At 38.7% G+C, this 23,240-nt stretch overlaps 1 protein-coding gene across 6 annotated transcripts in view; it reads right to left on the bottom strand.

Moving 5' to 3' along the window:
• Positions 1-23,240, bottom strand: part of KMT2E (lysine methyltransferase 2E (inactive)) — a 65,186-nt gene that overhangs the window by 10,209 nt on the left and 31,737 nt on the right. For 5 of the 6 annotated variants that reach the window (XM_068400540.1, XM_068400541.1, XM_068400542.1 and 2 more), the window contains 14 exons: positions 21,135-21,307; positions 19,835-19,873; positions 18,032-18,244; positions 16,493-16,623; positions 15,292-15,409; positions 14,956-15,065; positions 13,046-13,307; positions 10,231-10,329; positions 8,200-8,364; positions 4,485-4,793; positions 2,469-2,723; positions 2,140-2,284; positions 1,107-1,360; positions 895-951 (listed from right to left, as the gene is read on the bottom strand). In XM_068400540.1, the coding sequence (XP_068256641.1) occupies positions 895-951; positions 1,107-1,360; positions 2,140-2,284; positions 2,469-2,723; positions 4,485-4,793; positions 8,200-8,364; positions 10,231-10,329; positions 13,046-13,307; positions 14,956-15,065; positions 15,292-15,409; positions 16,493-16,623; positions 18,032-18,244; positions 19,835-19,873; positions 21,135-21,307 (2,330 nt within the window). Of the gene's footprint in view, positions 1-894; positions 952-1,106; positions 1,361-2,139; positions 2,285-2,468; positions 2,724-4,484; positions 4,794-8,199; positions 8,365-10,230; positions 10,330-13,045; positions 13,308-14,955; positions 15,066-15,291; positions 15,410-16,492; positions 16,624-18,031; positions 18,245-18,899; positions 19,058-19,834; positions 19,874-21,134; positions 21,308-23,240 lie in introns of those variants that run through there. The other variant, XM_068400546.1, reaches the window with a different exon arrangement.

Genomic DNA, 23,240 nt, shown 5'->3' with positions numbered 1-23,240 from the left:
TTGTTAAAGTCAGTCAACAGCTATGACTGTATGAAAAATTTTGTGTATTTCAACATTTGTTACGCTTTCGACCTAAAAAAAATATACATGTGCTTAACTCCTGGGGAGAGTATTTGGATCATTCATTTCCATGACTCACCAGAAGTGAAAGTCTCCATTAGTATAACCTGCTAAATCTTTTTATTGTTACTTATTTTTACCTGTTCCTTTTAGGTGCCATTAAGTTTATAGTTCAACACCTTTACGCAAACTGTGTGGTTATCACACCGAAGTGGAGCTGCACCTTGCTGTGGAATGTTTCCTCACTCCCACGCCAGGCAGAAGGGTCCCTGGGGGAGTTCTCGTGTTTCAGAGCCACGCTGCTCTCCAGTGGCCCAGCCACCGGCCTCAGCCCTGCTGCGGGACGTGTCCATCCCTCAGGCTGGGAGTACCCAGGCGCGTTCCAACAGCACTTGCTGCACCTGAACTAATCCACCTAAACCCATTTGTTACCCTTCTGCTCTGCTCTCTCACTCTGAGCATAATTAGGCTCAACAGAAACAATTATGAAATGCTGGTAACAAGGAGAAACGTTAATTTAAATCTAACTACAGCCTGAAAAGCATGAGTGTTGTTCTCCTGTTCGTATCTATAAATTGCATAGATAGTCCTTTCTATGACAGCCATCAGGATTTTTAAGTGATACAGAAAAAGAAGAGAGAGAAACCAGTTTAAAATATAAAATTAAATAGGTAAAGTAGAAATATACAGTAATAAGCAAATATAACCTGTAGGGAAGTCACCCTTTACATTCCAGGAAACTTGCAATGGCTGGTCAAAAGCATTTACTAAGAACGGTGCAGCCACACAGGTGAAATCACGACACCATTTGCAGTTTTTGGCAAATATCCTTACCTCTTGACTGTAAGCTCGCCTTTTTATTTCTGGGGAACTGTCAGGTGAGGAAATATTCTAAATAAATAAGAAGAAATTGCAAGTCAATTTCTTTGGTTTTTTAGCCTGAAGAAAAATAAAACACTCCCTTGTAGCAGGAGTACAAATACTGATTTACACTAGAATGTCTAAACACATTCTCTGAACACACTGAAATTCATTATGAATCTCACCTCAAAGTGCATGGTATTTCCATGTATACATGGAGTTACAGGAGTAACTGGTGAATATATGGGTTTGTAACCATTTCTACAAGCTTCATCTTCTGTTTTTACCCTAGGAGGAGTAGCAAACAACGATGGCTCGGAGGCAGTGATGTCAGCATGAGTTGGTGTGGCATACGGAGAAGGAGTAGGTGTGGAGGTTTCTGAGAATGCAGACTCCAACAGCTGATACAGTCTTCGTTTTTTTAGTGGTGTGGTTAGATCTGTGTGGTAAAATCAGAAAAAAAGCTAGGAGAGATCTAGATGTAGTAATCACTTACAGTTGTTTAAGTACTTGGTGTAATGAAATGATGAACTCCATATTAAAACACTCATAAGATTACACAAATCTCCTGAGGGCAGGCTTCCTGAAAGATGAACTCTTAACAGCCTACAAACTTCTTGAAAAATAAACTCTTAACAGCCTACAGCTACACCAGTAACTGAAATTTGTGTGCTAGGATGATGGGAGGAACTGTCTATGTTTCCCAAAAAGGAAAAGCCAACTACTGTGCATTTTTAAGACTGTTCAGCTAAAAAGTGGAAATTCCAAGTTCAGGACTGTACCCAGGAACCATCTGATATGCTTCATATCCTTACAGAAGAGTGTTTAGTTTTCAGCATGTTCCCATTCTGTATTATGCCTACAAGATTACACAGAATTTACCCTGTGTGCAACACAGGCCCACTGAATTTAAAAGGAATTCTGAATATATAGAACAGCATGGAAAACGAATTTATAATCTAACCTCTTAATACTCATAGTCAAAAATATTAGTCTTTTGTTGACTGTAACACTATGAGACACGGTGGTTACTTATCTAGTATCAATTATACATTAAAGGGGGAAAAAATCCCAACCACTATGCAACTAAGCATTTCTTTCAAAGAAAGTATCATGGAACAGTGCAAATTCCCCTCACTCATCACTTTAAAAAACACAGTCCTCCACATTTACCTACTTTGACATAGCTCTTATGTAGTTTATTAGTAAAAGCTTCACCTGTTAAGGAACAGCTGTCATTCAGTAATAAAGGACTTTTATTTTCACCATTGATGGCTGGACTTCTAGATCTGTCTTGCGATGGTGAATTAAACCTATCAATCATTGTTGAATTTTCTTCTTCCAAAGCCTGCTTCAACCAACGCTGTAATAAAACAAGTTCAGATCAGTGACTTAACAGTTTAATGACAAACGTCTGTTTCAAAACACATTACACATGACAGAATTGGTTTGCCAGCCAGCTTTTTTCTGCCTGAATTTGTGCTAGCAAATAAAGACTTATTTTTAATTAATATGGGATGGGGAACCATAATGAAAGGAAGCATTACCTTCTTACAAGAGCCAGTAACGTTTTCCACAGGTTCTTTTTTCCTCCTCTTTTCTGAAAGGAATGGTGAAGTAAAACGAATATAGTGCTTTGGAGTTGAATATACATGTGGACTGTAAGTGAGACCTGGTAAAGAATTCAGCTGAGTAGCCAGAACTTCAGGGTCGGTAGTTATGCGCAGAGGCCTTTCTGATAGACTGTCTGTAGGCTTCCCCGTTTTATCACTTTTTTCACTTAACCATTCACTGACCAAGTGCTAAACAGAGAGAGAGAGAGAAAAAAAAAATTAGTGTTTTATGAGTGTTATCAGTGGGGCTTTTAGAATTTTTTTAATCTATTCACAGAGTCAGCTGTTATACCAACCAGAAAACAGCTACTTTCCAGGCTGCAAGTTTAAGAACACAGAGGGCGAGAATGAGGATGGTTTTAGTGAAATAATGGGGACTGCAGAAGGAATCAGTATAATATGCTCTACATACCAAAGTTTGGGGGGGTTACTTTTGCTCTTTTTATTTTTTTTTTGTAAACTAACATTCTTTTGTATTTAATTCTCATGTAACATACTATACAAGCACCCAGATCAACTATACTTACAATGTGAATTTAGTGACAGAATTCAAAAACAAATTTTAAACTTGTGTCTGAGCACCTAAGTTGAGGGGAAATAGCATAACATTAATAGAACAAAGTTAAGTAAAGTCATCATCAGATTTCCGTACTGTCAGGACTGTGCTTCAACCAATGTGTCAGGCAGACACCTTGAACTTTCTTCACTATTGTAGCTGTATTAAATTACAACACATTTACTAAGGCACACTTGTCAAAAATAGAACATTAAATATTATTAATATGATATTAAGGCTTTAAAATTAAATATATTATGATAATCTGTGTTAAGTTGCTCATCTTTTACAAATCTATTTATATTTATTAATTCATTTTTAAAGCGGGACTTTCTCCTCACTTAGGGTACACTGGGTACAATGCAATGAGACATTTCACAGACATTTATCCTTAATACTATGAAACAGGAAAAAAAAGTGCAGTAAAATTCAGACTTCTCAGATATCTTCCTCCTTCTTTGTTACACAACACGTACAAAGGGAAGGAAGATTCTAGTCTCCCCTCTGGCAAGAATTTAATAGTGATGCAATAAGCACTGTTACAGGATGACTCGGGTGCCTTTTGAAAAAAAAAAATATATAAGTAAGTTTGGGGGTTTAAGATAAAACCATCTTGAAATTCCCACTCTTCATTTGACAAGAAGTTTCAACTATTACTTCCTCCCGCTTCCCCTCCAACAAATAAAATTTTCAGAAAAACTTGTATAGCATGCTGAAAAAAGCCACTTTTTAATGCAGTCTGTAGAATTTTAAAGCAGAAAGTTTTACTGCTTTATTCACACTTGCAGATTTAAGATTTTTTTGAGTGTCTTTAAATATTGTGGCATTTCTTCAAGCTTCTTGCAATGCAGTCCAATAAAAATTTTAAAAACAAAGCATTGAAGAGAGTAAAGAATCTTCCCTCCAAACATGTATATAAATTTTGAGTGTTTAAACCCATTCACTTCAGAATAGACATCTCATAAGTATCAGAAGTTAATGATTTCCTTTCAGATATTCTGTTTGCTACCATTAAAATACCTTCTAAAGCATGTGATGAACAAAGGAAGGAAAGGCAACTTTTATTTCCTGTTTCTTTTTTTCCTTTTAAATTAATAGCTTTAATTTCTTTTGGTGATGTATATTATTTCAGCCCATTTAGAAAGTACTTCCCTTAGAAAACATCTGTTCCAAAATTGTTCTGAAAGACGTATTTTGGAAGTCTCTTAAAATCCAAAATAACTTCTACCAATGCATGTTATTACCAGTGAGTAGCTATATAATGGTTATTTTTAAAGAAATGAGTCAACATTTTTGAAAAAACTATATCTAGTTGCATACTGATGCAGCAGTCTGTAATTTTTTAAAACTCAGTTCAAGTCCATCCTCTTCTCCCTATCCCTTAAAAGACATACCTTCTTTGTTTTAGGATACTTAGTAGGGCATTTATTAAGTGCTGGAGCTTCCATTTCAGTAACCATTTCTGTAACAACAGTTTCTGTTTCAGGCTCAGCTACCAGTGCAGCATTCTCAGTTTCATTATGTTGTGAAGTTACTTCCACGTCGGGAGAAGACGGCTGGATATCTGAACACATGCTGACAGTTCTGTGTCTTCTACGTTGTTGTCCAATGTGAGTTCTACTCCGTGAGAAGCTTTTTCTCTGTTTAGCTCTGTTAACTTTGGCTGGGGTAGGTTTGGTGGCAGTTTCTTCTTTTGCTGGTTCCTGGTACAAAACAGAAGTCTAGTGAACAGATCCTACACACATGTAAAGCTACGTACCTTTCTTAAAATGCCAGTTCCCCCTGCCTTTACAGGTCCAAAAAGCCTCTATGTCATTTTTGTTGTTAGAACTGAAATACTTCAGAGATAATATTTCTATCCTTCAAGGCGAACTACAAGATTTCCTATATTTCCTCCCAAGCACCTGCTATATCATTGGCAGAGTATCCACACACACCAGTCACTCGTTAGATCACCACAGATTTGTGTAAGAACTGCCATACCACATTCATTCATCCATAAGCTAGAAATCAGCAGCTTATATCATGATGTCTTCCAGTCCAATACCCTTTTGGTAATTCATAGTTTACTAAGTGTTTGGCATCATCACAAAAGGTGTCAGCATGCTGACAGAAATTATCCAGGTAGACAACCTGAACTGAGAATCTGTAGGAGTATTTGCAAGGTAAGAAGCATACTAGCAACCAGCAACAACAGAGTAAAAAATTGTTTATGAAACATTAAGTTTCATCTGCAAGAACTCAGAACAAACTACGCCTTAGTAACTCCTTCCCTTTAAAAGAAAAGAAACTATTATAATCTGTTCCTGAATAACCCACTGAAGCAGCAAGTTGTTCTCCACTGGTTATAGAGGGTGCCTACGGAAAGCCACCTCCTGTGGCTAAAACTGACATCCATAAACACCTTCTATCCCGAACTTCAAAGAGAGACTGAATTATACAGTCAGCTATATTATAGCTGGTGTGTAGCAACCACCCTGATACCTGCTGGGAAGACAACACAGCTATGCATACACAGTCCAGGAGGTTCCTGCAGAGCACTGATGATAACTTTTTGACACAGGTGGTGGAGGAGCCAATGAGGAGAGGTGTGCTGCTGGACCTTGTACTAACAAAGGACTGCTTGGAATGTGAAGGTTGGGGGCAGCCTCGGCTGCAGCGACCATGAGATGGTGGAGTTCAGGATCCTGCATGGAGGAAGCAGGGCAATAAGTAGGATTACAACCCTGGACTTCAGGACAGCTAACTGGCCTCTCCAAGGACCTACCTGGAGGAATTCCATGGGTTAGGGCTCTAGAAGGTAGGGGGCTCCATGAGAGCTGGTTAATATTCAAGCATTGCTTCCTCCGAGCTCAAGACCAGTGCATCCCTATGAGTAAGAAATCAAGCAAAGGGGGCGGGAGACCTGCATGGAGGAGCAAGGAGCTTCTAGCAAAACTCAAAATGGAAGAAGGAAGTTTACGGAATGTGGAAAAAGGGACAGGCCACTTGGAAGAAATATAGGAACGCTGTTAGAATATGCAGGGATAGGACGAGCAAGGCTAAGCTCCACTTGGAATTATATCTGACAGGGGATGTCAAGGACAACAAGAAGGGCTTCAAGTACATCAGCAACAAAAGAAAGCCTATGGAAAAAGTGGGCCCACTGCTGAATGAGTCTGGTTCCCTCGTGACAGAGGATACAGAGAAGGCGGAGTTACTGAATGCCACCTTTGCTTCAGTCTTTACTGCTATGGCCAACCCTCAGGAATCCTGGGCCCTGGAGGCGCAAGAGAGAAAGGAAGATTTTCCCTTGGTCCAGGAGGATCAGGTTGGAGACCATTAGGTTAACTGGACACCCACAAATCCATGGGCCCCAATAGGATGCACCCATGAGTGCTGAGGGAGCTGGCAGATGTTACTGCCAAGCCACTCTCCATCACCTTTGAAAGGTCATGGAGAATAGCAAAGGTGCCTGAGGACTGGAGGAAAGACAGTGCCATTCCAGCCTTCAAAAAGGGCAAGAAGGAGGACCCAGGCAACTACAGGCCAGTCAGCCTCACATCCATCCCTGGAAAGGTGATGGAACAGCTCATTCTGGATGTCACCTCTAAGCATGTGGAAGAAAAGGAGGTTATCAGGAGTAGTCAATGTGGATTTACCACAGGGAAATCATGCTTGTCTGATATGATGGCCTTCTATGATGGCATGACTGGATGGGTAGATGAGGGGAGAGAGGTGGATGTTGTCTACCTTGACTTCAGCAAGGCTTTTGACACTGTCTCCCACAACATCCTCACAGGTAAGCTCAGGAAGTGTGGGTTAGATGAGTGGACAGTGAGGTGGACTGAGAACTGGCTGAATGGCGGAGCTCAGAGGGTTGTGGTCAGTGGCACAGAATCTAGTTGGAGGTCTGTAGCTAGTGGTGTCCCCAGGAGTCAGTACTGCGTCCAGTCCTATTTAACTTATTCATCAATGACCTGGATGAAGGGACAGAGTGTACCCTCAGCAAGTTTGCTGATGACACAAAACTGGGAAGACTGGCTGATACACCAGAAGGCTGTGCTGCCATTCAGCAAGACCTGGACAGGCCAGAGAGCTGGGCAGAGAGGAAACCAATGAAGTTCAACAAAGGCAAGTGTAGGGTCCCACACCTAGGGAGGAATAACCCCATGCATCAGTACAGGTTGTGGTTTGACCTGTTAGAAAGCAGCTCTGCGAGAAGGACCTGGGAGTCCTGGTGGACAACAAGTTCACCATGAGCCAGCAGCGTGCCCTTGTGGCCAAGAAGTCAAATGGTGTCCTGGGGTGCATTCAGAAGAGTGTGGCCAGCAGGTCGAGGGAGGTTCTCCTCCCCCTCTACACTGCCCTTGTGAGGCCACACCTGGAGTACTGTGTGCAGTTCCAGTCCCCCCAGTTCAAGAAAGACAAGGAACTACTGGAGAGAGTCCAGTGGAGGGCTACAAAATATGATCAGAGGACTGGAGTATCTCTCTTATGATGAAAGGTCGAGAAAGCTGGGTCTGTTCAGCCTGAATAGAGAAGACTGAGGGGGGATCTTACCAACACTTACAAATACCTTAAGGGTGGGTGTCAAGAGGATGGGGCCAGACTCTTCTCAGTGGTGCCCAGCGACAAGATAAGGGGCAATGGGCACAAACTGAAACACAGGAAGTTCCATCTCAATATGAGGAAAAACTTCTTTACTGTGAGGATGCCAGAGCACTGGAACAGGCTGCCCAGGGAGGTTGTGGAGTCTCCTTCTCTGGAGATATTCAAAACCTGTCTGGACGCAACCCTGTGCAACGTGCTCTGGGGGAACTTGCTTTGGCAGGGGCTTGGACTAGATGATATCCAGAGGTCCCTTCCAACCCCAACCATTCTGCGATTCTGTGTGTGTGCATATTTGCATAAACTAACGTAACTGAAATTCCTCATAAACATATCTGCTTGGAAAAAAAAAATCAGGACCTAACATAATGTCAAAGAACTATACAGATTTTGGTCAAATATATTTGAGTTCTGAAGGAAAAAAAATATTTCATACATCTTAAAGTGCAGCTTGACATCCAAAACGATAAAATATGCCATGTTAAAAGCCAGCTTTAAAATAAAGTTCCAGATAGCTACCTGAATAAATTCAGCGTCATTAAGAATCTGTGCTTCCTTGCATTCTGATTTAACCTCAGTTTTTGCTGTGCTGATTCTTTCCAAAGCCTGCTCTCTTCTTTTTTCTCTTTTTTCTAGTCTGGCGAAAGCTTGCAGGATAGCTTCCATTTTCCGTTCTTCTCTTGTCTGATGGATTTAATAATAATCATGATCAAGTTTCAGTCACAAGCTTTCACATATGTAAATAAGTAAATAAATACTTTTTTTTTTTAAGTACTTCAGAATATGTTCAGTGTATGTTGGCATGGAGATCAATTTCAGCAGAAGCTCAGAGGAAAGCGAGATGTTACAATGACTGCAATTATTACAGAGTTCTGAAGAAAGGCTTGCATGCATACCAACCCTGACAAACAAGAGGAGTCCTGCTTTGGATTTAAGAACTTGCTAAAAATAAATAGTGATTTACTAGTAAATCACTGGCCTGTAAGGATAAAAAGAACACATAGCCTTGAGCCACTTACTTGTATGTATAGTGTTTAAAAACAATGAAACACTAATGACCAGAAAGATATGAAATACTAACACATGTATGAAACAACAACAGAAAGCTCCATTATCCTCAGACTCAGTTTTCCAAGTGTCACAAACTACATCAAAACATACAATCGACATCCAAGAATCAGCATTTCAATATAAGGCAGCATTAGGTCACACCGAGAAGCTAAATTTTCTGTCTATCCATAATTCAGGTCCCAGTGCTGTACAGAGGCAGCTCCCTTCACCTGCACAGAGCTCTGCTTAAGACAATACAGAGGTGGCAGAATTGGGGGCTTCTATTACAAACCTATTTTTTTTTATAAATGCGTGCTGCTCAACAGTGCATTGATAGCAACAATGTGTTTATACCAAAGCAAGAATACCTGCAAATATATTGCTCATATGATTGAATGAGGCACACAGTTTTGTTTTGCCACTGAACCTGCCTGTTTGGTTGGTAAAATACAGGCAAGCTTGCAGTTATTTGCAATCCTCATAATGGAGCTAGTGTAATAATTACATCTTTAACTACTACAGCAACTCTGCTGTAACTAAGTTTCACAAAGAGATTTGCTTTAGTAAGAACACAAATGTAAAGTGCCAAAAAAAAAAAAAAAAAAAAAGCCAGCACATCCTCTGGAGCAAAACCAACACATCCAACAGTGTTTGATGAGAATCTTGACAAGACACTGCTGTACACTAATATTAGAGCTCATGCTGTCGTTCTTCAGATTTCTTCTTAAAATATACATTTTACTTGGAACAGACTTTGCTTTCTGATGTCTAATAAACACAAGTCTCATCAATTTTGCTACTGACAGCGTTGTAGGAAATACTGACCAAAAGGAATGTATACCACATCCCCCTTTATTTTTTTGAAGTCTGTGCAGATGCACACAGTTTTGATGCCACCTTGAACTCCACTAATCAGAAGTTCTGTGAGCATGAACAATAAGATGGAAGTTCCAAATATCAGTATTTCATTATACAGCTTGGCCGAGATTTTGATTTAACTAGTACCTCACATTTTGAATGGCTAACAAAAAACCCACATTTTAAAATGCCAGTCTTTGTGATACTTTGTAACACTGCTTTACCAACCTCTGAAAATTAGGATTTCCGAGGCTTTTTAGGCTGGGAACTCAAAAAAAAAAAAAAAAAAAAAATCAGTCAGGCAAAAATCCTGACTCCCAATACGATCTATAAAAATGTCCATTAAAAATAACATGCAATAACAAAGAGCGAAGAAAATAAAAACTAGATGATTTCTACAATGTCTTTTTTAAAGACAATAAAAAGTTATACACATTTGAAGTTAAAAGCAGGTTTTTGTCAGAAAGCAATGATCAAGCCAGATGATATGCTCTGGAACAGCAAGTCTTGCATTTAAGAAGGATCTGACTTCATATATACTCAGATTCTACAGTCCTACAAAAAGGCAGCAATTAACACAGGAAGAGGAGGTGTCACTAAGCCTTTGTGACAACATAGGCAGCTACTTGCTTCCCAACTTACCATTTTCCTTTTCCTTTCTGCAATCTGCTCCTCTGATTCCATTTCTACTTCATTGCTAATAGGAGTTTTTTCTTCTATATCATCAATAAAATCTGGCTCCTGAAAAACGTAAATGACTGCTTTACAGAAGCTCTGCTGTTCTTGCAAACTAGGGAAGACTAAAAAGCTACACAGAACTAACAATCCTCAGATCACTTCATCAAAAGTAGCCAAGCCAATAAATCAAGACAAAAATGTAAAAAACCCCATTCTTTAGTATACTGATCTTATCGAAATTTTGAGATTCCATCCCCACTCCCCCACCCCAACAACAACAACAACAACAAAATACTAGAGCTAAACCTCCAAACCAAAAGAAACTTCTGGGTACTAACACTGGCCACTGATCTAGCCACTTTATAATCAGTTAAAAAATTAGGAGATTTACATTACAGTCATAAAAAAAAGCATTTGTTTCAGTGAAATAGAATGAATGTCAAAGGAGATGTTAACAAACAATTACACAGAAGTTCTTCTCAGCTCCAATGTGTATTCTATTAAAGTCACATTTTCCATTTAAACTGTCCTTATAGAGAGTCTCATACCACAAGGAAAGACAAGAGTTAGCTAACTAATAATGGTTTTCTGTTTTGGGAAAATGAAACAAAACCAACCAACCATGAAACAGTACCTTTGAAAACAGTTAAGTGTTCACTAGGCCTATATGCAATTCCACTTTTACAGACAGGACTAGACAAAGTTTTTTTTAACATCTGTCTTAAAAGTATATTTACATTTTCCCATATACTTTCCTTACTTTAGCAGTATAGATTTCACCCCAGGAAAAAAGCTACTAATTAACTGGCTTCTATGCTTCTACGTTTAGATACACGTTTTAACGGCTTTGTTCTTCTCACAATTCCTACTGGTTTAAGTTCAGTTTTGAAAAACAACATGAGTTCTCCTGTGACTGTTCTATATAAGCACTATATATTACATTAAAAGCTCAGGAGAAGGTTCCAAATACCAGTTATCACTTGTTAAAAAACAAAACACAAACGCTAAAACAAAAAAAATCACTTAAGATGAGAAAGTTTAAATGTTGCCTCTCTGGAAATCATAATTTTGAACAGTAACATGCCATGCCTTCTGGGCTTCCAAGTATTTTTAAGCTATTTAGCTACTAAAAACCCCAGAACAATGTGATGATCTTCTGAAAACTGGGGATCAATATGCTCATTTTTACCTTATTTCCTTCGGCCACAACAACCCCATGCAGCTCTACAGGCTGGGGGAAGAGTGGTTAGAAAGCGGCCTGGCGGAAAGAGACCTGGGGGTGCTGATCGACAGACAGCTAAACATGAGCCAGCAGTGTGCCCAGGTGGCCAAGAAGGCCAATGGCATCCTGGCCTCTATTAGGAATAGTGTAGCCAGCTGGTCTAGGGAAGTGATCGTCCCTCTACTCGGCACTGGTGAGGCCGCATCTTGAGTACTGTGTCCAGTTCTGGGTCCCGCACTTCAAGAAAGATGTTGAGGTGTTGGAGCGAGTCCAGAGGAGGGTGACCAAGCTGGTGAAGGGTCTGGAAGGTCTGACCTACGAGGAATGGCTGAGGGAGCTGGGGTTGTTTAGCCTGGAGAAGAGGAGGCTCAGAGGTGACCTTACTGCAGTCTACAACTACCTGAAAGGAGGTTGTAGTGGAGTGGGAGTTGGCTTCTTCTCCCAGGCAACTAGCGATAGGACAAGAGGACACAGCCTCAAGCTTCGCCAGGGGAGGTTCAGGTTGGACATTAGGAAGCATTTCTTCTCAGAAAGGGTCATTAGATATTGGAATGGGCTGCCCAGGGAGGTGGTGGAGTCACCATCTCTGGGTGTGTTTAAGAAAAGACTGGACATGGCACTTAGTGCCATGGTCTAGTTGACAGGGTGGTGTCAGGGCAACGGTTGGACTCGATGATCCCTGAGGTCTCTTCCAACCTGACTGATTCTGTGATTCCTTCACTCCTAAGTGATGTTAAAAGAACTACGAAATGGCTCCCTCCCAGAATAACTCCTTTTTCTCTGTCCCTAAACCATCATCAAAACCCACCATCTAAGAAAAAAAATCACTGCCACCCCCCCCCCAAAAAAGATAGACAGTTACTAAGGTAACCATCTGCTTGGGTTATTTATCTTTAATAGCTGCTCTGCAAAATTAAGTTAATAATTAATCTCATGGATCTCTCCCACTAGTTCTTTCAAACTGACATATTAAAAGAAAGATTAATTTAAAATTGACTGCCATGGTATATTACCAGGTAGTTTTACCATACTATCCACCTATTATCCAGAATTCAGCTTCAAAACACACCTTCCTTCTCCCAACTCCTCAAACTTTATTTTAATAAGAGTTGCAGAGCTCTATTAAACACAGAGCTGCAGTCAACGCTTAATATTCTGGGTTGAAGTTTTATTTGTTATAGGAGCAGGGTCACTTACCACTATGTTTAAAATACTACACTCCTGAGTAACATACGCACCTAACCAAGACACTTCATGATGGACTGGGAGCTCCTGAAAGCATCACATGAGGCTTTCACATTAGAGATCCACAAAGAAATTCAGAGGAAAAACATATTGTTAAAACCGGTATGGGAACCAACATATCTTTAAATACAATCAAATATTAAGGAAAACTGAAAATATTACAGAAAATTCTGAACAGCTTATCCACCATTACAATTTTTGATAAATCTCCATATCCTTTTTCAGTGCCTTGTTAAAATTCCTTTAATAACTACAAAAGCAGAGTATTTCTGCTTAAAAACTTTTTTTTTCTGATCATCTTTCTGTCAATACCTGATTATTAGAAATGGACAGCCTGAGGGGAGAGAGCTTCCTCTGTTTATTATCTGCGATTTTCATTTTGGTGGCTGCTCCTTCACAGTCCAATGTGATGTTCTGATTTTGAGTCTCCTTTTCTCTTGAAACATCCTTCTCTTTCTTTCCCTTTTTCCTTCTAGTTTCATATCCAGTATTGATGTTTTCTGTAGGCTCAGAACGTCTGAGAACTGGACATTCAGGATTTTCTTTGAGGCAAGCACAATCCACTTTGTATTTACTAGAAGTAATTAAATGCAAGAAAGTATATTTTGATTAGGCTGTACAGCAATGAGACTTTTCAATACTAAATCACACAAGCTGATACATTTCACATTAGACAGCCGCTATGACGTAAACCAACCAGATTAAAAGCAGTTGACTCAAATTTTCACCAAGATACACAATATTACTATAATTCAAAAATCTCATCTACTGGTTAACAGAATTTGTGGCCATTTGCCACAAGGAATTCTTTGAAATTCAAGGTTAGCATTTGCTTAAAAGACAGAAGACATCTAAAACCTGAGTATATCCTGGGTGGAAATATAACCACCACATTAAAGAAATTAACAGATGCATGGAAGGCAGAGAGTTCTTGCCTTATGCAAGGTAGACACAATTTACAGAACGAGCACACCTGAAAGAACTCAGGAGTCACTTTGTACAGTTTTAAGTTCCACTTGGATACATAGGAACTGTTATTCAAACCCATTCAACTTACACAGGCTGTCAGCTGCAGCTGTACTAAACACAACTACTACGCACTTTTAAAAGGATAAATAATAAAACCCAGAAAACCTATCAACCAGGAAATTTCTCAGGTTGTTTGCATGACAGGGATGTAGGAGTACGTCTACAACACTTAACAGCGCAACTTATCTTGAGCTAGTCTGAATCCAAGTTGATAAATACAGGTAGTACTCTATGGACATAACTAGTTCAGGTCCAGAAGTAGCGCAGGCATGTCTGCACAGCAGAGCACCCAAACTGACTTATAAGCATACCAGAGAAAACTGTATTACCTTGGGGTAGCAAAACGTGAAACAGTTGGACTGCTTCTGGACCCGATCAAGTGCACATACAGAAACAGGCTCTTCAATGCTTCAGTTTCCAAGGTTAGTATTAGCCTAGGTGTTCCTGCACAATGTACCTATACCCTAGAACATTTCCTACTAGCCAAAGAAATCATTACTAGATTATCTCACTCAAAGGCCTTATTCTGCCATCAGATTTCAAAGAGGTGTTTGAATAACAGGTCCTACATATGCAAATGGAACTTAACCAATTATTTACCATTTCAAAACAATGCTTACAGATAATGGCAATATTTATTAGAGCTTTCCCCAATTTATCAAAGGAGTAGCAGTTATATTCAGGAATACGTGTAATAGGTTATAGAATCTAAGGCACCAAGCATTCGGTGTATTTGAACATTCTTAATCACATATTAAACAAACGTGATTTATAACTACATGCCATGGACGCTGTCTTCCCGGAGTTACACTACAGAGGCACTTTGAAATAAATACGGCATGACCAAATAGTTTTACATTTTCTTCCCTCTACTCTCCCCACCCTACAGGACACCTATATACAACACATTTCCATAGTATATCTTTATTCATATTCATTTAAGCTTGTACCTTTTCCACATCATTTAGAAGTAACTGCAACATTGCTGAAATTAGCAACAGATATGCATTAACAGAAATACAGAAGAAACCCTGCCCACACACACACTGATCATTGTCAATACAGTGCTTAAGGAGCCCTGCATTATTAAAGCACGCAAGAAAGTAAATGATATAAAAACAAAGCCGGTCTGAATCGCAACATAACTTAATACGCATTAGATGTATTTTAAAACAGCATGCTCAAATACTTACCAATTCCCATAATCAAAATCAAATGCTATAGTAATCTCTGCTCCCTTTGGAATGTTATGGATGGAGTAAATATAAAGATGAATTGTTCCTTCTTCAATTACATGCCTCACCTATATTCAAGAGAACATTATTATGTTATAATGAATTACTGCTAGGGTTTTTTGTTTGGTTTTGTTGTTTGGGTTTTTTTTTGTGTTTTTTGTTTTGTTTTGTTGGTTTTTTTTTTAAGTACCTGTATAAAAATTGTAGGGATTGCTCAAATTACCAGTTGGGAAACTCAAAGAAAAGGGGACTTTAAGCAAACAAAACCTAATTTAACTTTATGTATATGCTCACCTCCGCATTTGGCGTACATGAACGCCTGATGAATCGAGCTTCATTTCCGAAAGTCCTTGCATCAACACACATTTCTAGCCCATGGAATTTGGAATAGAACAAAACAAATGGGTATGGCCTGAAAAAGATACAAGAAAAACAGAGTTTTATCATTTTTAAAGATGCTAAATATCACTTATTCTTCACATTAGTTAGCTTTGTAACACGATGTTTGGCACGATACACCAAATTTGTGGGCTAATCTGAGAACAACATGTTTGTATTTGTGTTTCATGATTCTAACTTGTACATTCTCCAAATGTATTCTCAGAATACTGAAAGTTTGAGTTATAGCCCTGAATGTAGTTCTTCTGCATAGCATGTAAAGGGAGGAACAGTAACAGGGCAAGCACTAGACACAGAAGACACAAGGGTAAGATTCTTCATCCTTCTTAAACTTTTCTTATGGCAGGTCCTAAAATGAAATTCAGGTACAAATTTAGGTGCCCCACAGAACCATCAAAAAAAAAAAATAGAAAATAACACCTCCACAGCCCTGCCTAACACCTGCAGTATCACTAGCACCCAACCCTTCCGAAGAAAGGGGGCAGAGGAATGCTTTGCCAAAATGTACTTTAAGTTCTGCTACTACAAGTGTCAGGGAACCCTTCCATCTTTACTGAGCAAAAGCCCTGTGTTCTCTCTCCTCCAGCAGGCCTCTTGCAATTTCCCAAGTAGGTGTGTCCATGCAGTTAATGGCAGCACTGAAAGTGATCCACAGGAAGAAGGAAGCAGTCATGCACTGCTCAGTAACTTAACCAACTAGAGAACTCTGGCTGTAAAATGGCCCCAAGTTGACCTGTGTCCAATTCCGTTCTCGGTCTGATGGACTTAAAATCTGTTTCTCTCACAATAGAGAATGTCTTTGCCATTACTTTCTGAATTATTTTAGGATGGCAGAACCTGCCAGTCTCTGGTTTAAGGTGCACAACTGCTCAACTGAGAACGCAGGACTCCTGCAACCAGGGAAGAACACAAAAAGAACAGATCTGTAAGGATATCTGGAGAATGGGGAGACCAGATTCCAGCTGCAATTATTTTTAATCAAACAGTAAAATGCAAGACACTGCTAGTAACTAAGACCCGCTAGTACTTGAGGCAAGAGTTTGGTAAAACAGCATTTTAACAGTTAACCTTATTAAACCATTTGGAATGAACAAACCTTTTAAAGAAATATCCATTAGCTTCAAATTGTTCTCTCAGCATGAACTTTCCTCTGTATTCAATAATAAGTGCGTCAGGAGGCAAGTCTTTGGCAGCTTTTAAAATTTTCTTGTTTTTTTGCACGTAACTCTATAAAGAGAGAAGTCAATTTATGAAGTATCATTTTCTACCATTTTTCCATTATTATTAACAGCAGATTATATTTTCACAACTAACTACTGAACAATTCTACATGAACTAAAACCCCTTCCTTTTTGTAATTAAACCTCCAGACTGATTTGATCAAACTGTCCTGTTCCCCTACCAATGCAACTAGTTACGAATTTAGATTCAAGCAATGCTTAAGCCCTAGCTCTCCAGTACATGGCTGAAAACCAACATATTCACGTTCTCACAATTCAAGTATTATATCCTTTAGTGCACTTAACTCTCAACCACTACTTGGATGAATTGCTGCATTGTTTTGCATAACACTTTCAAAAGGCTTCAATTCCTTCAAACAAAACAAAACATGCAGACATAAAAGGACGTTCATGATTCATTCACGGAGAAACAGAACGGGAAAATAAAATGATAAAAAACGAATCCTGAGAGAGTTTCCAAATTTATTTTCATATCTTTAGATGGAAGGATGGCTTTTAATTAAAAACCAATACATACCCTGACAATTAGTGAACTCACACCTCATAACTGTCATCGCCAATCAAAAAGGAAGTAGCCTCTATGTAGGCAAAAGGGTCTGTAAGCAGGGATATTCCTCTAAGGAGGGTGTCCCATATGCCATGATGGTCTTTGAGGAAAAGAAGCAAAGATGCTTCCATTAATCTGCTACAGTAACTACTCCTCAAGTTTTCTGCTACAAAATGCTAAGGTCTGTTATATGGCTCTGATTTTAAGCTGATAAGTAACTAATGTTAAGGATAGAAAAAGACATTAAACAATTTCTTCATAAACTAGAAATTGCAGGATCACAAGAGTAATTTTAAAACAAACAACTATAAGAGTATCACCTACCATCAGAAACATTCTTCATGAAATGAAGCAGTAAATGAAATTCTGTTCCGAGTACCTAAACATCCAGAATACTTACCATACCTTAAGAAAAGTGTGGCCAATTAACAAGTTGATACGCATAGCAGACAAAGAGATTCCAGCTTCAATGCTTCTATCTACTTTAACCACTCCTGATATTCCTCACAGAGCACAGAAACAGCAGCAAAGTCTACTGTGTTATGCCCACCACAAAAGACAGCGTAAGGACAATCCAATGTTCAGGCTCAGACTAACACCTTCGCTATTTTTATGAGAACTGATATGCAAGTGTAAACATAACCAGGGGTGATACAGGATGTACAAAAATCAATTACAAATTCTGAAAAAGCTGTTAAAACTCTGATGCTTAGATCTAGTGAGACAAGATAGAGAAAAAGAATGTGAAGTCCCTTTTTTTCCCCCCCCACTAAAAGGCATCTAAATGGCTATCTCTGTCATGGCACAAAACCAGCATGCAATAACACAACATGGCACAGCTCATTACCTCTACCGGAGGTTTGAAAATCAGATTGCTGGTGCTGACTTCTTTTTTGTCATTTCCATTGCCTAATCTCAGAGCTATTTTTTGTGCCTCCCTCTGGACACCCTCACTGTACTGGTTATTATTTGCTTCTTCATAACGATCCATCCATGCCTTGATTTTAGTTTCCCATCCAAAGTTTGAACTGTCAGTAGGATCAATCTCTGGAGCTGAGCCCTAAAAATTAAAGTAAGTGACCAGATATTACAAGGTAAGGAAAAGATATTAAAAAATAAGTCTACAACAAGACAGAAAATAAAGGGCAAAGGTATGCCATTGATTTAAGCTTTTTTTTTTTTTTTTTAGGAAGCCCGATACAAAATTCTGCATTACTTAAAAGCACTGAGTTGAATTCAGTAGCATTACATTTGTCCTTTTAGTAATTTTATCATTTCATAAATACCGCCCAACTTCAGGAATACACTCCCCCTTCAATAGAGATTCTAGCTTTTAGAGGGATGAGAATGGAGACGGACATTGTTTCCTCCCACAACTGCACTGCATCATGAATCTATGAGTGCAGGAGCTGGAGGGTTGGATCTCCTTGCCTACTCAACTTTTGTGAACATACACAAATGTAAAGAACTCCAGCTTCCATCCTATAATACACAGATTTGATTTTCCCCTTTCAATTTCAAGGGTTATGCTGTACCTTTTTTCTGCTTCACATCTTACTAAACTTCACAAATCCTATACCTACGACATTAAGGTTCTGACTCTAATGTTACAGGCTTTGCACAGATCATTTTTTTCCCCTTATCTGCTCCTCACTAAACAATTTTCTTCTGCGGTGCTTCAGATCCTTTCACTTTTAAAGAAAGTGCCATTGTACCTCCAGACCTCACAAGCAGCAGCCAGGCTGCAGCCAATCAATGCTCCTTATGGACAGCAGCAGCCAACCAACGCTCCCTTTTCTATCCACCTGAGCAGAGACACTATTAAACATTAATAAAACAGCAAGTAGTTCAGCAATTCAATTTACCTGTATACATTTATTTTGTGCATCAAGAGAACCATACACACAAACAGCATTAAAATGTGTGATGCTAAGAAAACCATGAAAAAACACAATGGAACCTCACAAACATCATATTCAAAAAGCACAAAATACAGGTCTTCTTCCCCAATTCTGTCTTTACTACTCGCAAGTCACACCTTATACATTTGAAGCGTAAATTGTGTCCCACTTGTTTTTATACACCCCAAGGATGAATAAACTATGGGAGATATCTAGTCTTCACATCATGCGTATTTTTATCTCACAGAAAATTTAAAAACTGCTGTAACAAATCTTACAAGGCAAACATCCCAACACGATTCCTTAAACTACGCCAGCACTAGTCAGTAGAGTCCCACCAGATGAATACATGGAGGTATGACAGAGCAGAACCGCTAGTTTAGCTTTCAAATGCAATATAGCCATTCCATTATTTTGCTGTTTAAAGCTATGAAAAGCTGAAGCTAAGTTCAAATGAGGTGTGCATTCAGGTTTGCTCCCTTGCATAGCACAAACGAGCCCTAGTTCCTCCACTGGCTCTTGAAAATCAAGTATCCTCAGAACAAAAATTTACACTATACTATTTCTGTTAACTTCGCATGTAGTGGTCATACCTTAATTTAAAACTGCTATGATGCGTACATAGTACACTAGTTATCAAGAGTATTTCAGTGCTTAATGTATAGCCCCAACTGCAATCTTGATGCTTCATATTATTTACGTAATATACAATTAAGGTTTAAAACAAAACCCAAACAAAATCACATTACCTTTACTCGTGAAGATTTCCTGGATCCTTCTCGAAATGCCTGAAACAAAATTAGATATTTATATTCTTTGGAGGAAATACAAAATATCTTAAGGAATTCCAAATCTATTAACAAATTAACAGCTTTTCAATGTGGACCACTCTCAATAAAACATGCAAGACAACAACAACAGAACAAACTACACTGAAATCTCAAGAAGGAAACAGGTTACATCTCACAAAATACATTTTAAAAACAAATTCAGCATTCCAAGCTAAGTGCATACTGGACGTCAGAGCTAGTAGTGCAAGTACCCCCTACCATCCTCCCATATTACAACATGACTAATATTTCAGAATTCAAGGCAAAGTAACTGTAAAGTTACTTATGGAACACCGAATACTTATCAGGTAAACCTGTAGATTGCCCACATCCTTTACTATACTATTTGTGAAAAGAGGGGAGGGGGAAGCAGGTATCACAGGTGTCCTATAATGTTAACTTCTTTCAAAAGTTTGTAATTCTACAACAAAAGCCCATTATTTAAATCATCTCACACAATGTTGGGAGGTAACACAAGAATATGTCGTAGTAAATTTAAATTCAGAACCGTTGATTCAAAAGGAAACATTTTACTCAAGATTTCCAAAGAGATACTGATGACTAATTCTGACTTCAAGTTTTAAAGGACAAAATTCTCATCCAAGCCAGCAAAACTGAACTGCAGAAAGGAAATTGTTAGTTTATGACATTCCATGTACTTTCCTCCTTCACATATATTTTATTTGTTTTCACATATATTATATTGTTTACACCTGTAGCTAAACAGTATAAAGTCAATATCCTGTTTACCAAAGTAGTTTAGTAGCTAACTTTCTGACAGGACACTTCCAACAATTTCAACTCAAATAAACGGATATGAAGTCACATCAGGACAAGTGACAGCAAACATTTCTGAACAACCGCAACTGAAGACTTTCAGACACAGAATTCTTCTTTGGGTATCCAAAGCTTGTTCTGCCCCACCTCTAACTATATCGAGTGGTCCAGTACATGCAATTCCTCCTTACAAATTCTGCCTCAATTATAAAATTGAACTTTCATGTACATATTAACTTGAATTAAGAGCAAGGCGGGGTGGGGGGAGAGGCAGGGAAGACTGTATCATTTACTGCAGAGAACTACATTTCATGCTAAACCCAGGTAGTAAAATATTATTAGTAACAACAGCTTGATTTTTAAAACCAGTCTCTCTTGGTAAGAGATGTCACATAGCTATAATTTCTAACACGGAGTTGTAAGAGAAATCGCATTCACTTACTTTTTTACATTTTGCTATGTTCTGTTCTTTCTCTCCACTTTTTTTCCTTTTCTTATCATTGACTTTTGTAACTCTTGTAGCAGTTAAAGTAATCGTAGTTGGTGTATGTTGAAAAGCAGTATACAGCTCCACAGGAACCTCATCGCCACTCTCTGTTGCACTGGTATCCCCATCTTTAAAACAAAGAACATTCTGTAAACAATCACATACTGTAGAAAGAACACTCACTGCTCTACACCTGCCTTTAAAAAACAAAAATGCATACTGACAAAGGCTTCAAGCACTCACATGCAAATTTCACCAACGGTTGCAACAGCATGAAAATGAATGACCAATGAGAAGCAGGTAATTAACAGATGTTTGCAATGCCAGGTAAGCAAAAGATACCAGATTAATCCCACTCTTTGAATGGAATTATATTATCATATTCCATTATAAGCAAAATCAGAATCAGAACAAAAATGGTAAAAAAATTTATTTAACTCATCCACTTATATATAGCTTTTACTTGTAACACTGCTTTAGGATCCTCTCTGATGACTGTATTCTAGAGTGGATTAAAATTAATGACTGCCCAGCATTTCTTGTGAAGCCCTATTCATGTGTAAGTCCTAATCAACTATTTCAGCTGCAATTTGCAGTGTCAAATGCCTTTTTCAGGGTAAATACGTCAATTTAGCCAAAAGCCTTCTCTCCTCAAAATCCCCTAACAATAACATTCTGCTACTCAGGGAAGAGAAAAGGGAAATCTGTTTTACTCGTTAAGACAAGATCATACACAAACCAACAGGTATTTTTTTCTTTGTGCTGTGCACCCGCAGACCTAAAAGCCAAAGCCTGAAATTTAGCATACATCAGCAGTTATGTCAGACAAATATACTTCCTGACCTGAAACAAGATTACCCTAGTTCTGTCAAGATAAAAGGCTGTGAAGTACGGGGAGGATTGAAAGAGAGATGGTGCACAAAGATAGGAAACTGCTGTTCACATGCGCTCAGTATAGACTTTTCGGATTTTTGCAGCTTTTCCAAACATACTGCCTTCAGTAAATATACTTCACACTAAGCAAGACTTCTTTTGAAACTGCATAGAAGCAAGCTTTACAAATACTTAATATGAGAGCAGAGAAAACATTCCTTCTGAGCTCAGAAGGATGTTGCCTTAATCAGTGCACTGGTCTTAATTCTTGAAACCTTCTTTACTAAATAAAGAACTCCAGCTACTGGTTACTCTGGATTTTTCTTGTCCGCAACATTCCTGAACAGGATTCTTCTGTGCATAGTAAGCAATCACACTTTTCCATCTTGGTTTTCTTTTGAACAATTTATTAGGCACATAATTATACTTTATATATTAGGAGCTGTTGGTGTTTTCTGAATTTGTTTACATCTCTGCTGGGACTATTTTCTGAACTAGCATTAAAAAAACACATAGAAAGAAGAAATGTCTAATCAAAGAAGAATTAATAGCAGCATAACCAACGATTGAGAAATGAATACCCAAGGCCCTCCTGAAATTGCCAGTGTTTGTAGATCATACGCTAGTGCCTACAGAATCATTATGTCACAGCCAAACACCTCTCCCCTCCCCAAACCCCCCAGAACACCGTCTTCCTTAGAGAAGCAATATTTCAATATTATTGTCTACACTGTGCCCTAACTTACTGTAAAGAATAATTACCTCAACTGAACATACAATTACACAGAGTTGTTTTGAGACACTCCTTCCTAACCTACATAACCGGCTTTCACTTTGAAGAGCCTTAGCAAAGCACACTAAGGAAAGATTTTACATCTTGGAAGGCAAGATACAAGCTCTCCCAATTTCACAGAAAGTTATGGGCCCAGCCTCACTTCCCCATAAGCAGCAAGTGATTTCATCAGCACCAATTTCAAGACCAGACAGCTTGAAGCAACATCCGTGAACAAGTTACACGTATAGATACTATTATCTTAAAAAAAAAATCCAAAAACCCCACAAAACCAACAAACCAAAAAACACCCGAAACCCAACAAAAACCAAACCCAAAGCGTCCCACATATAATTGACCAGGGGCTTAACAAAGGTGCGCACTCTGCTGAACCATAGTAAGCAACCCAATACACA

This window comes from Nyctibius grandis, chromosome 5, assembly GCF_013368605.1.
Source record: "Nyctibius grandis isolate bNycGra1 chromosome 5, bNycGra1.pri, whole genome shotgun sequence".
Lineage (NCBI taxonomy): Eukaryota > Metazoa > Chordata > Aves > Nyctibiiformes > Nyctibiidae > Nyctibius > Nyctibius grandis.
Note: the sequence above shows the minus strand (reverse complement) of the source record. Positions and strands in the feature narration are given on the sequence as shown.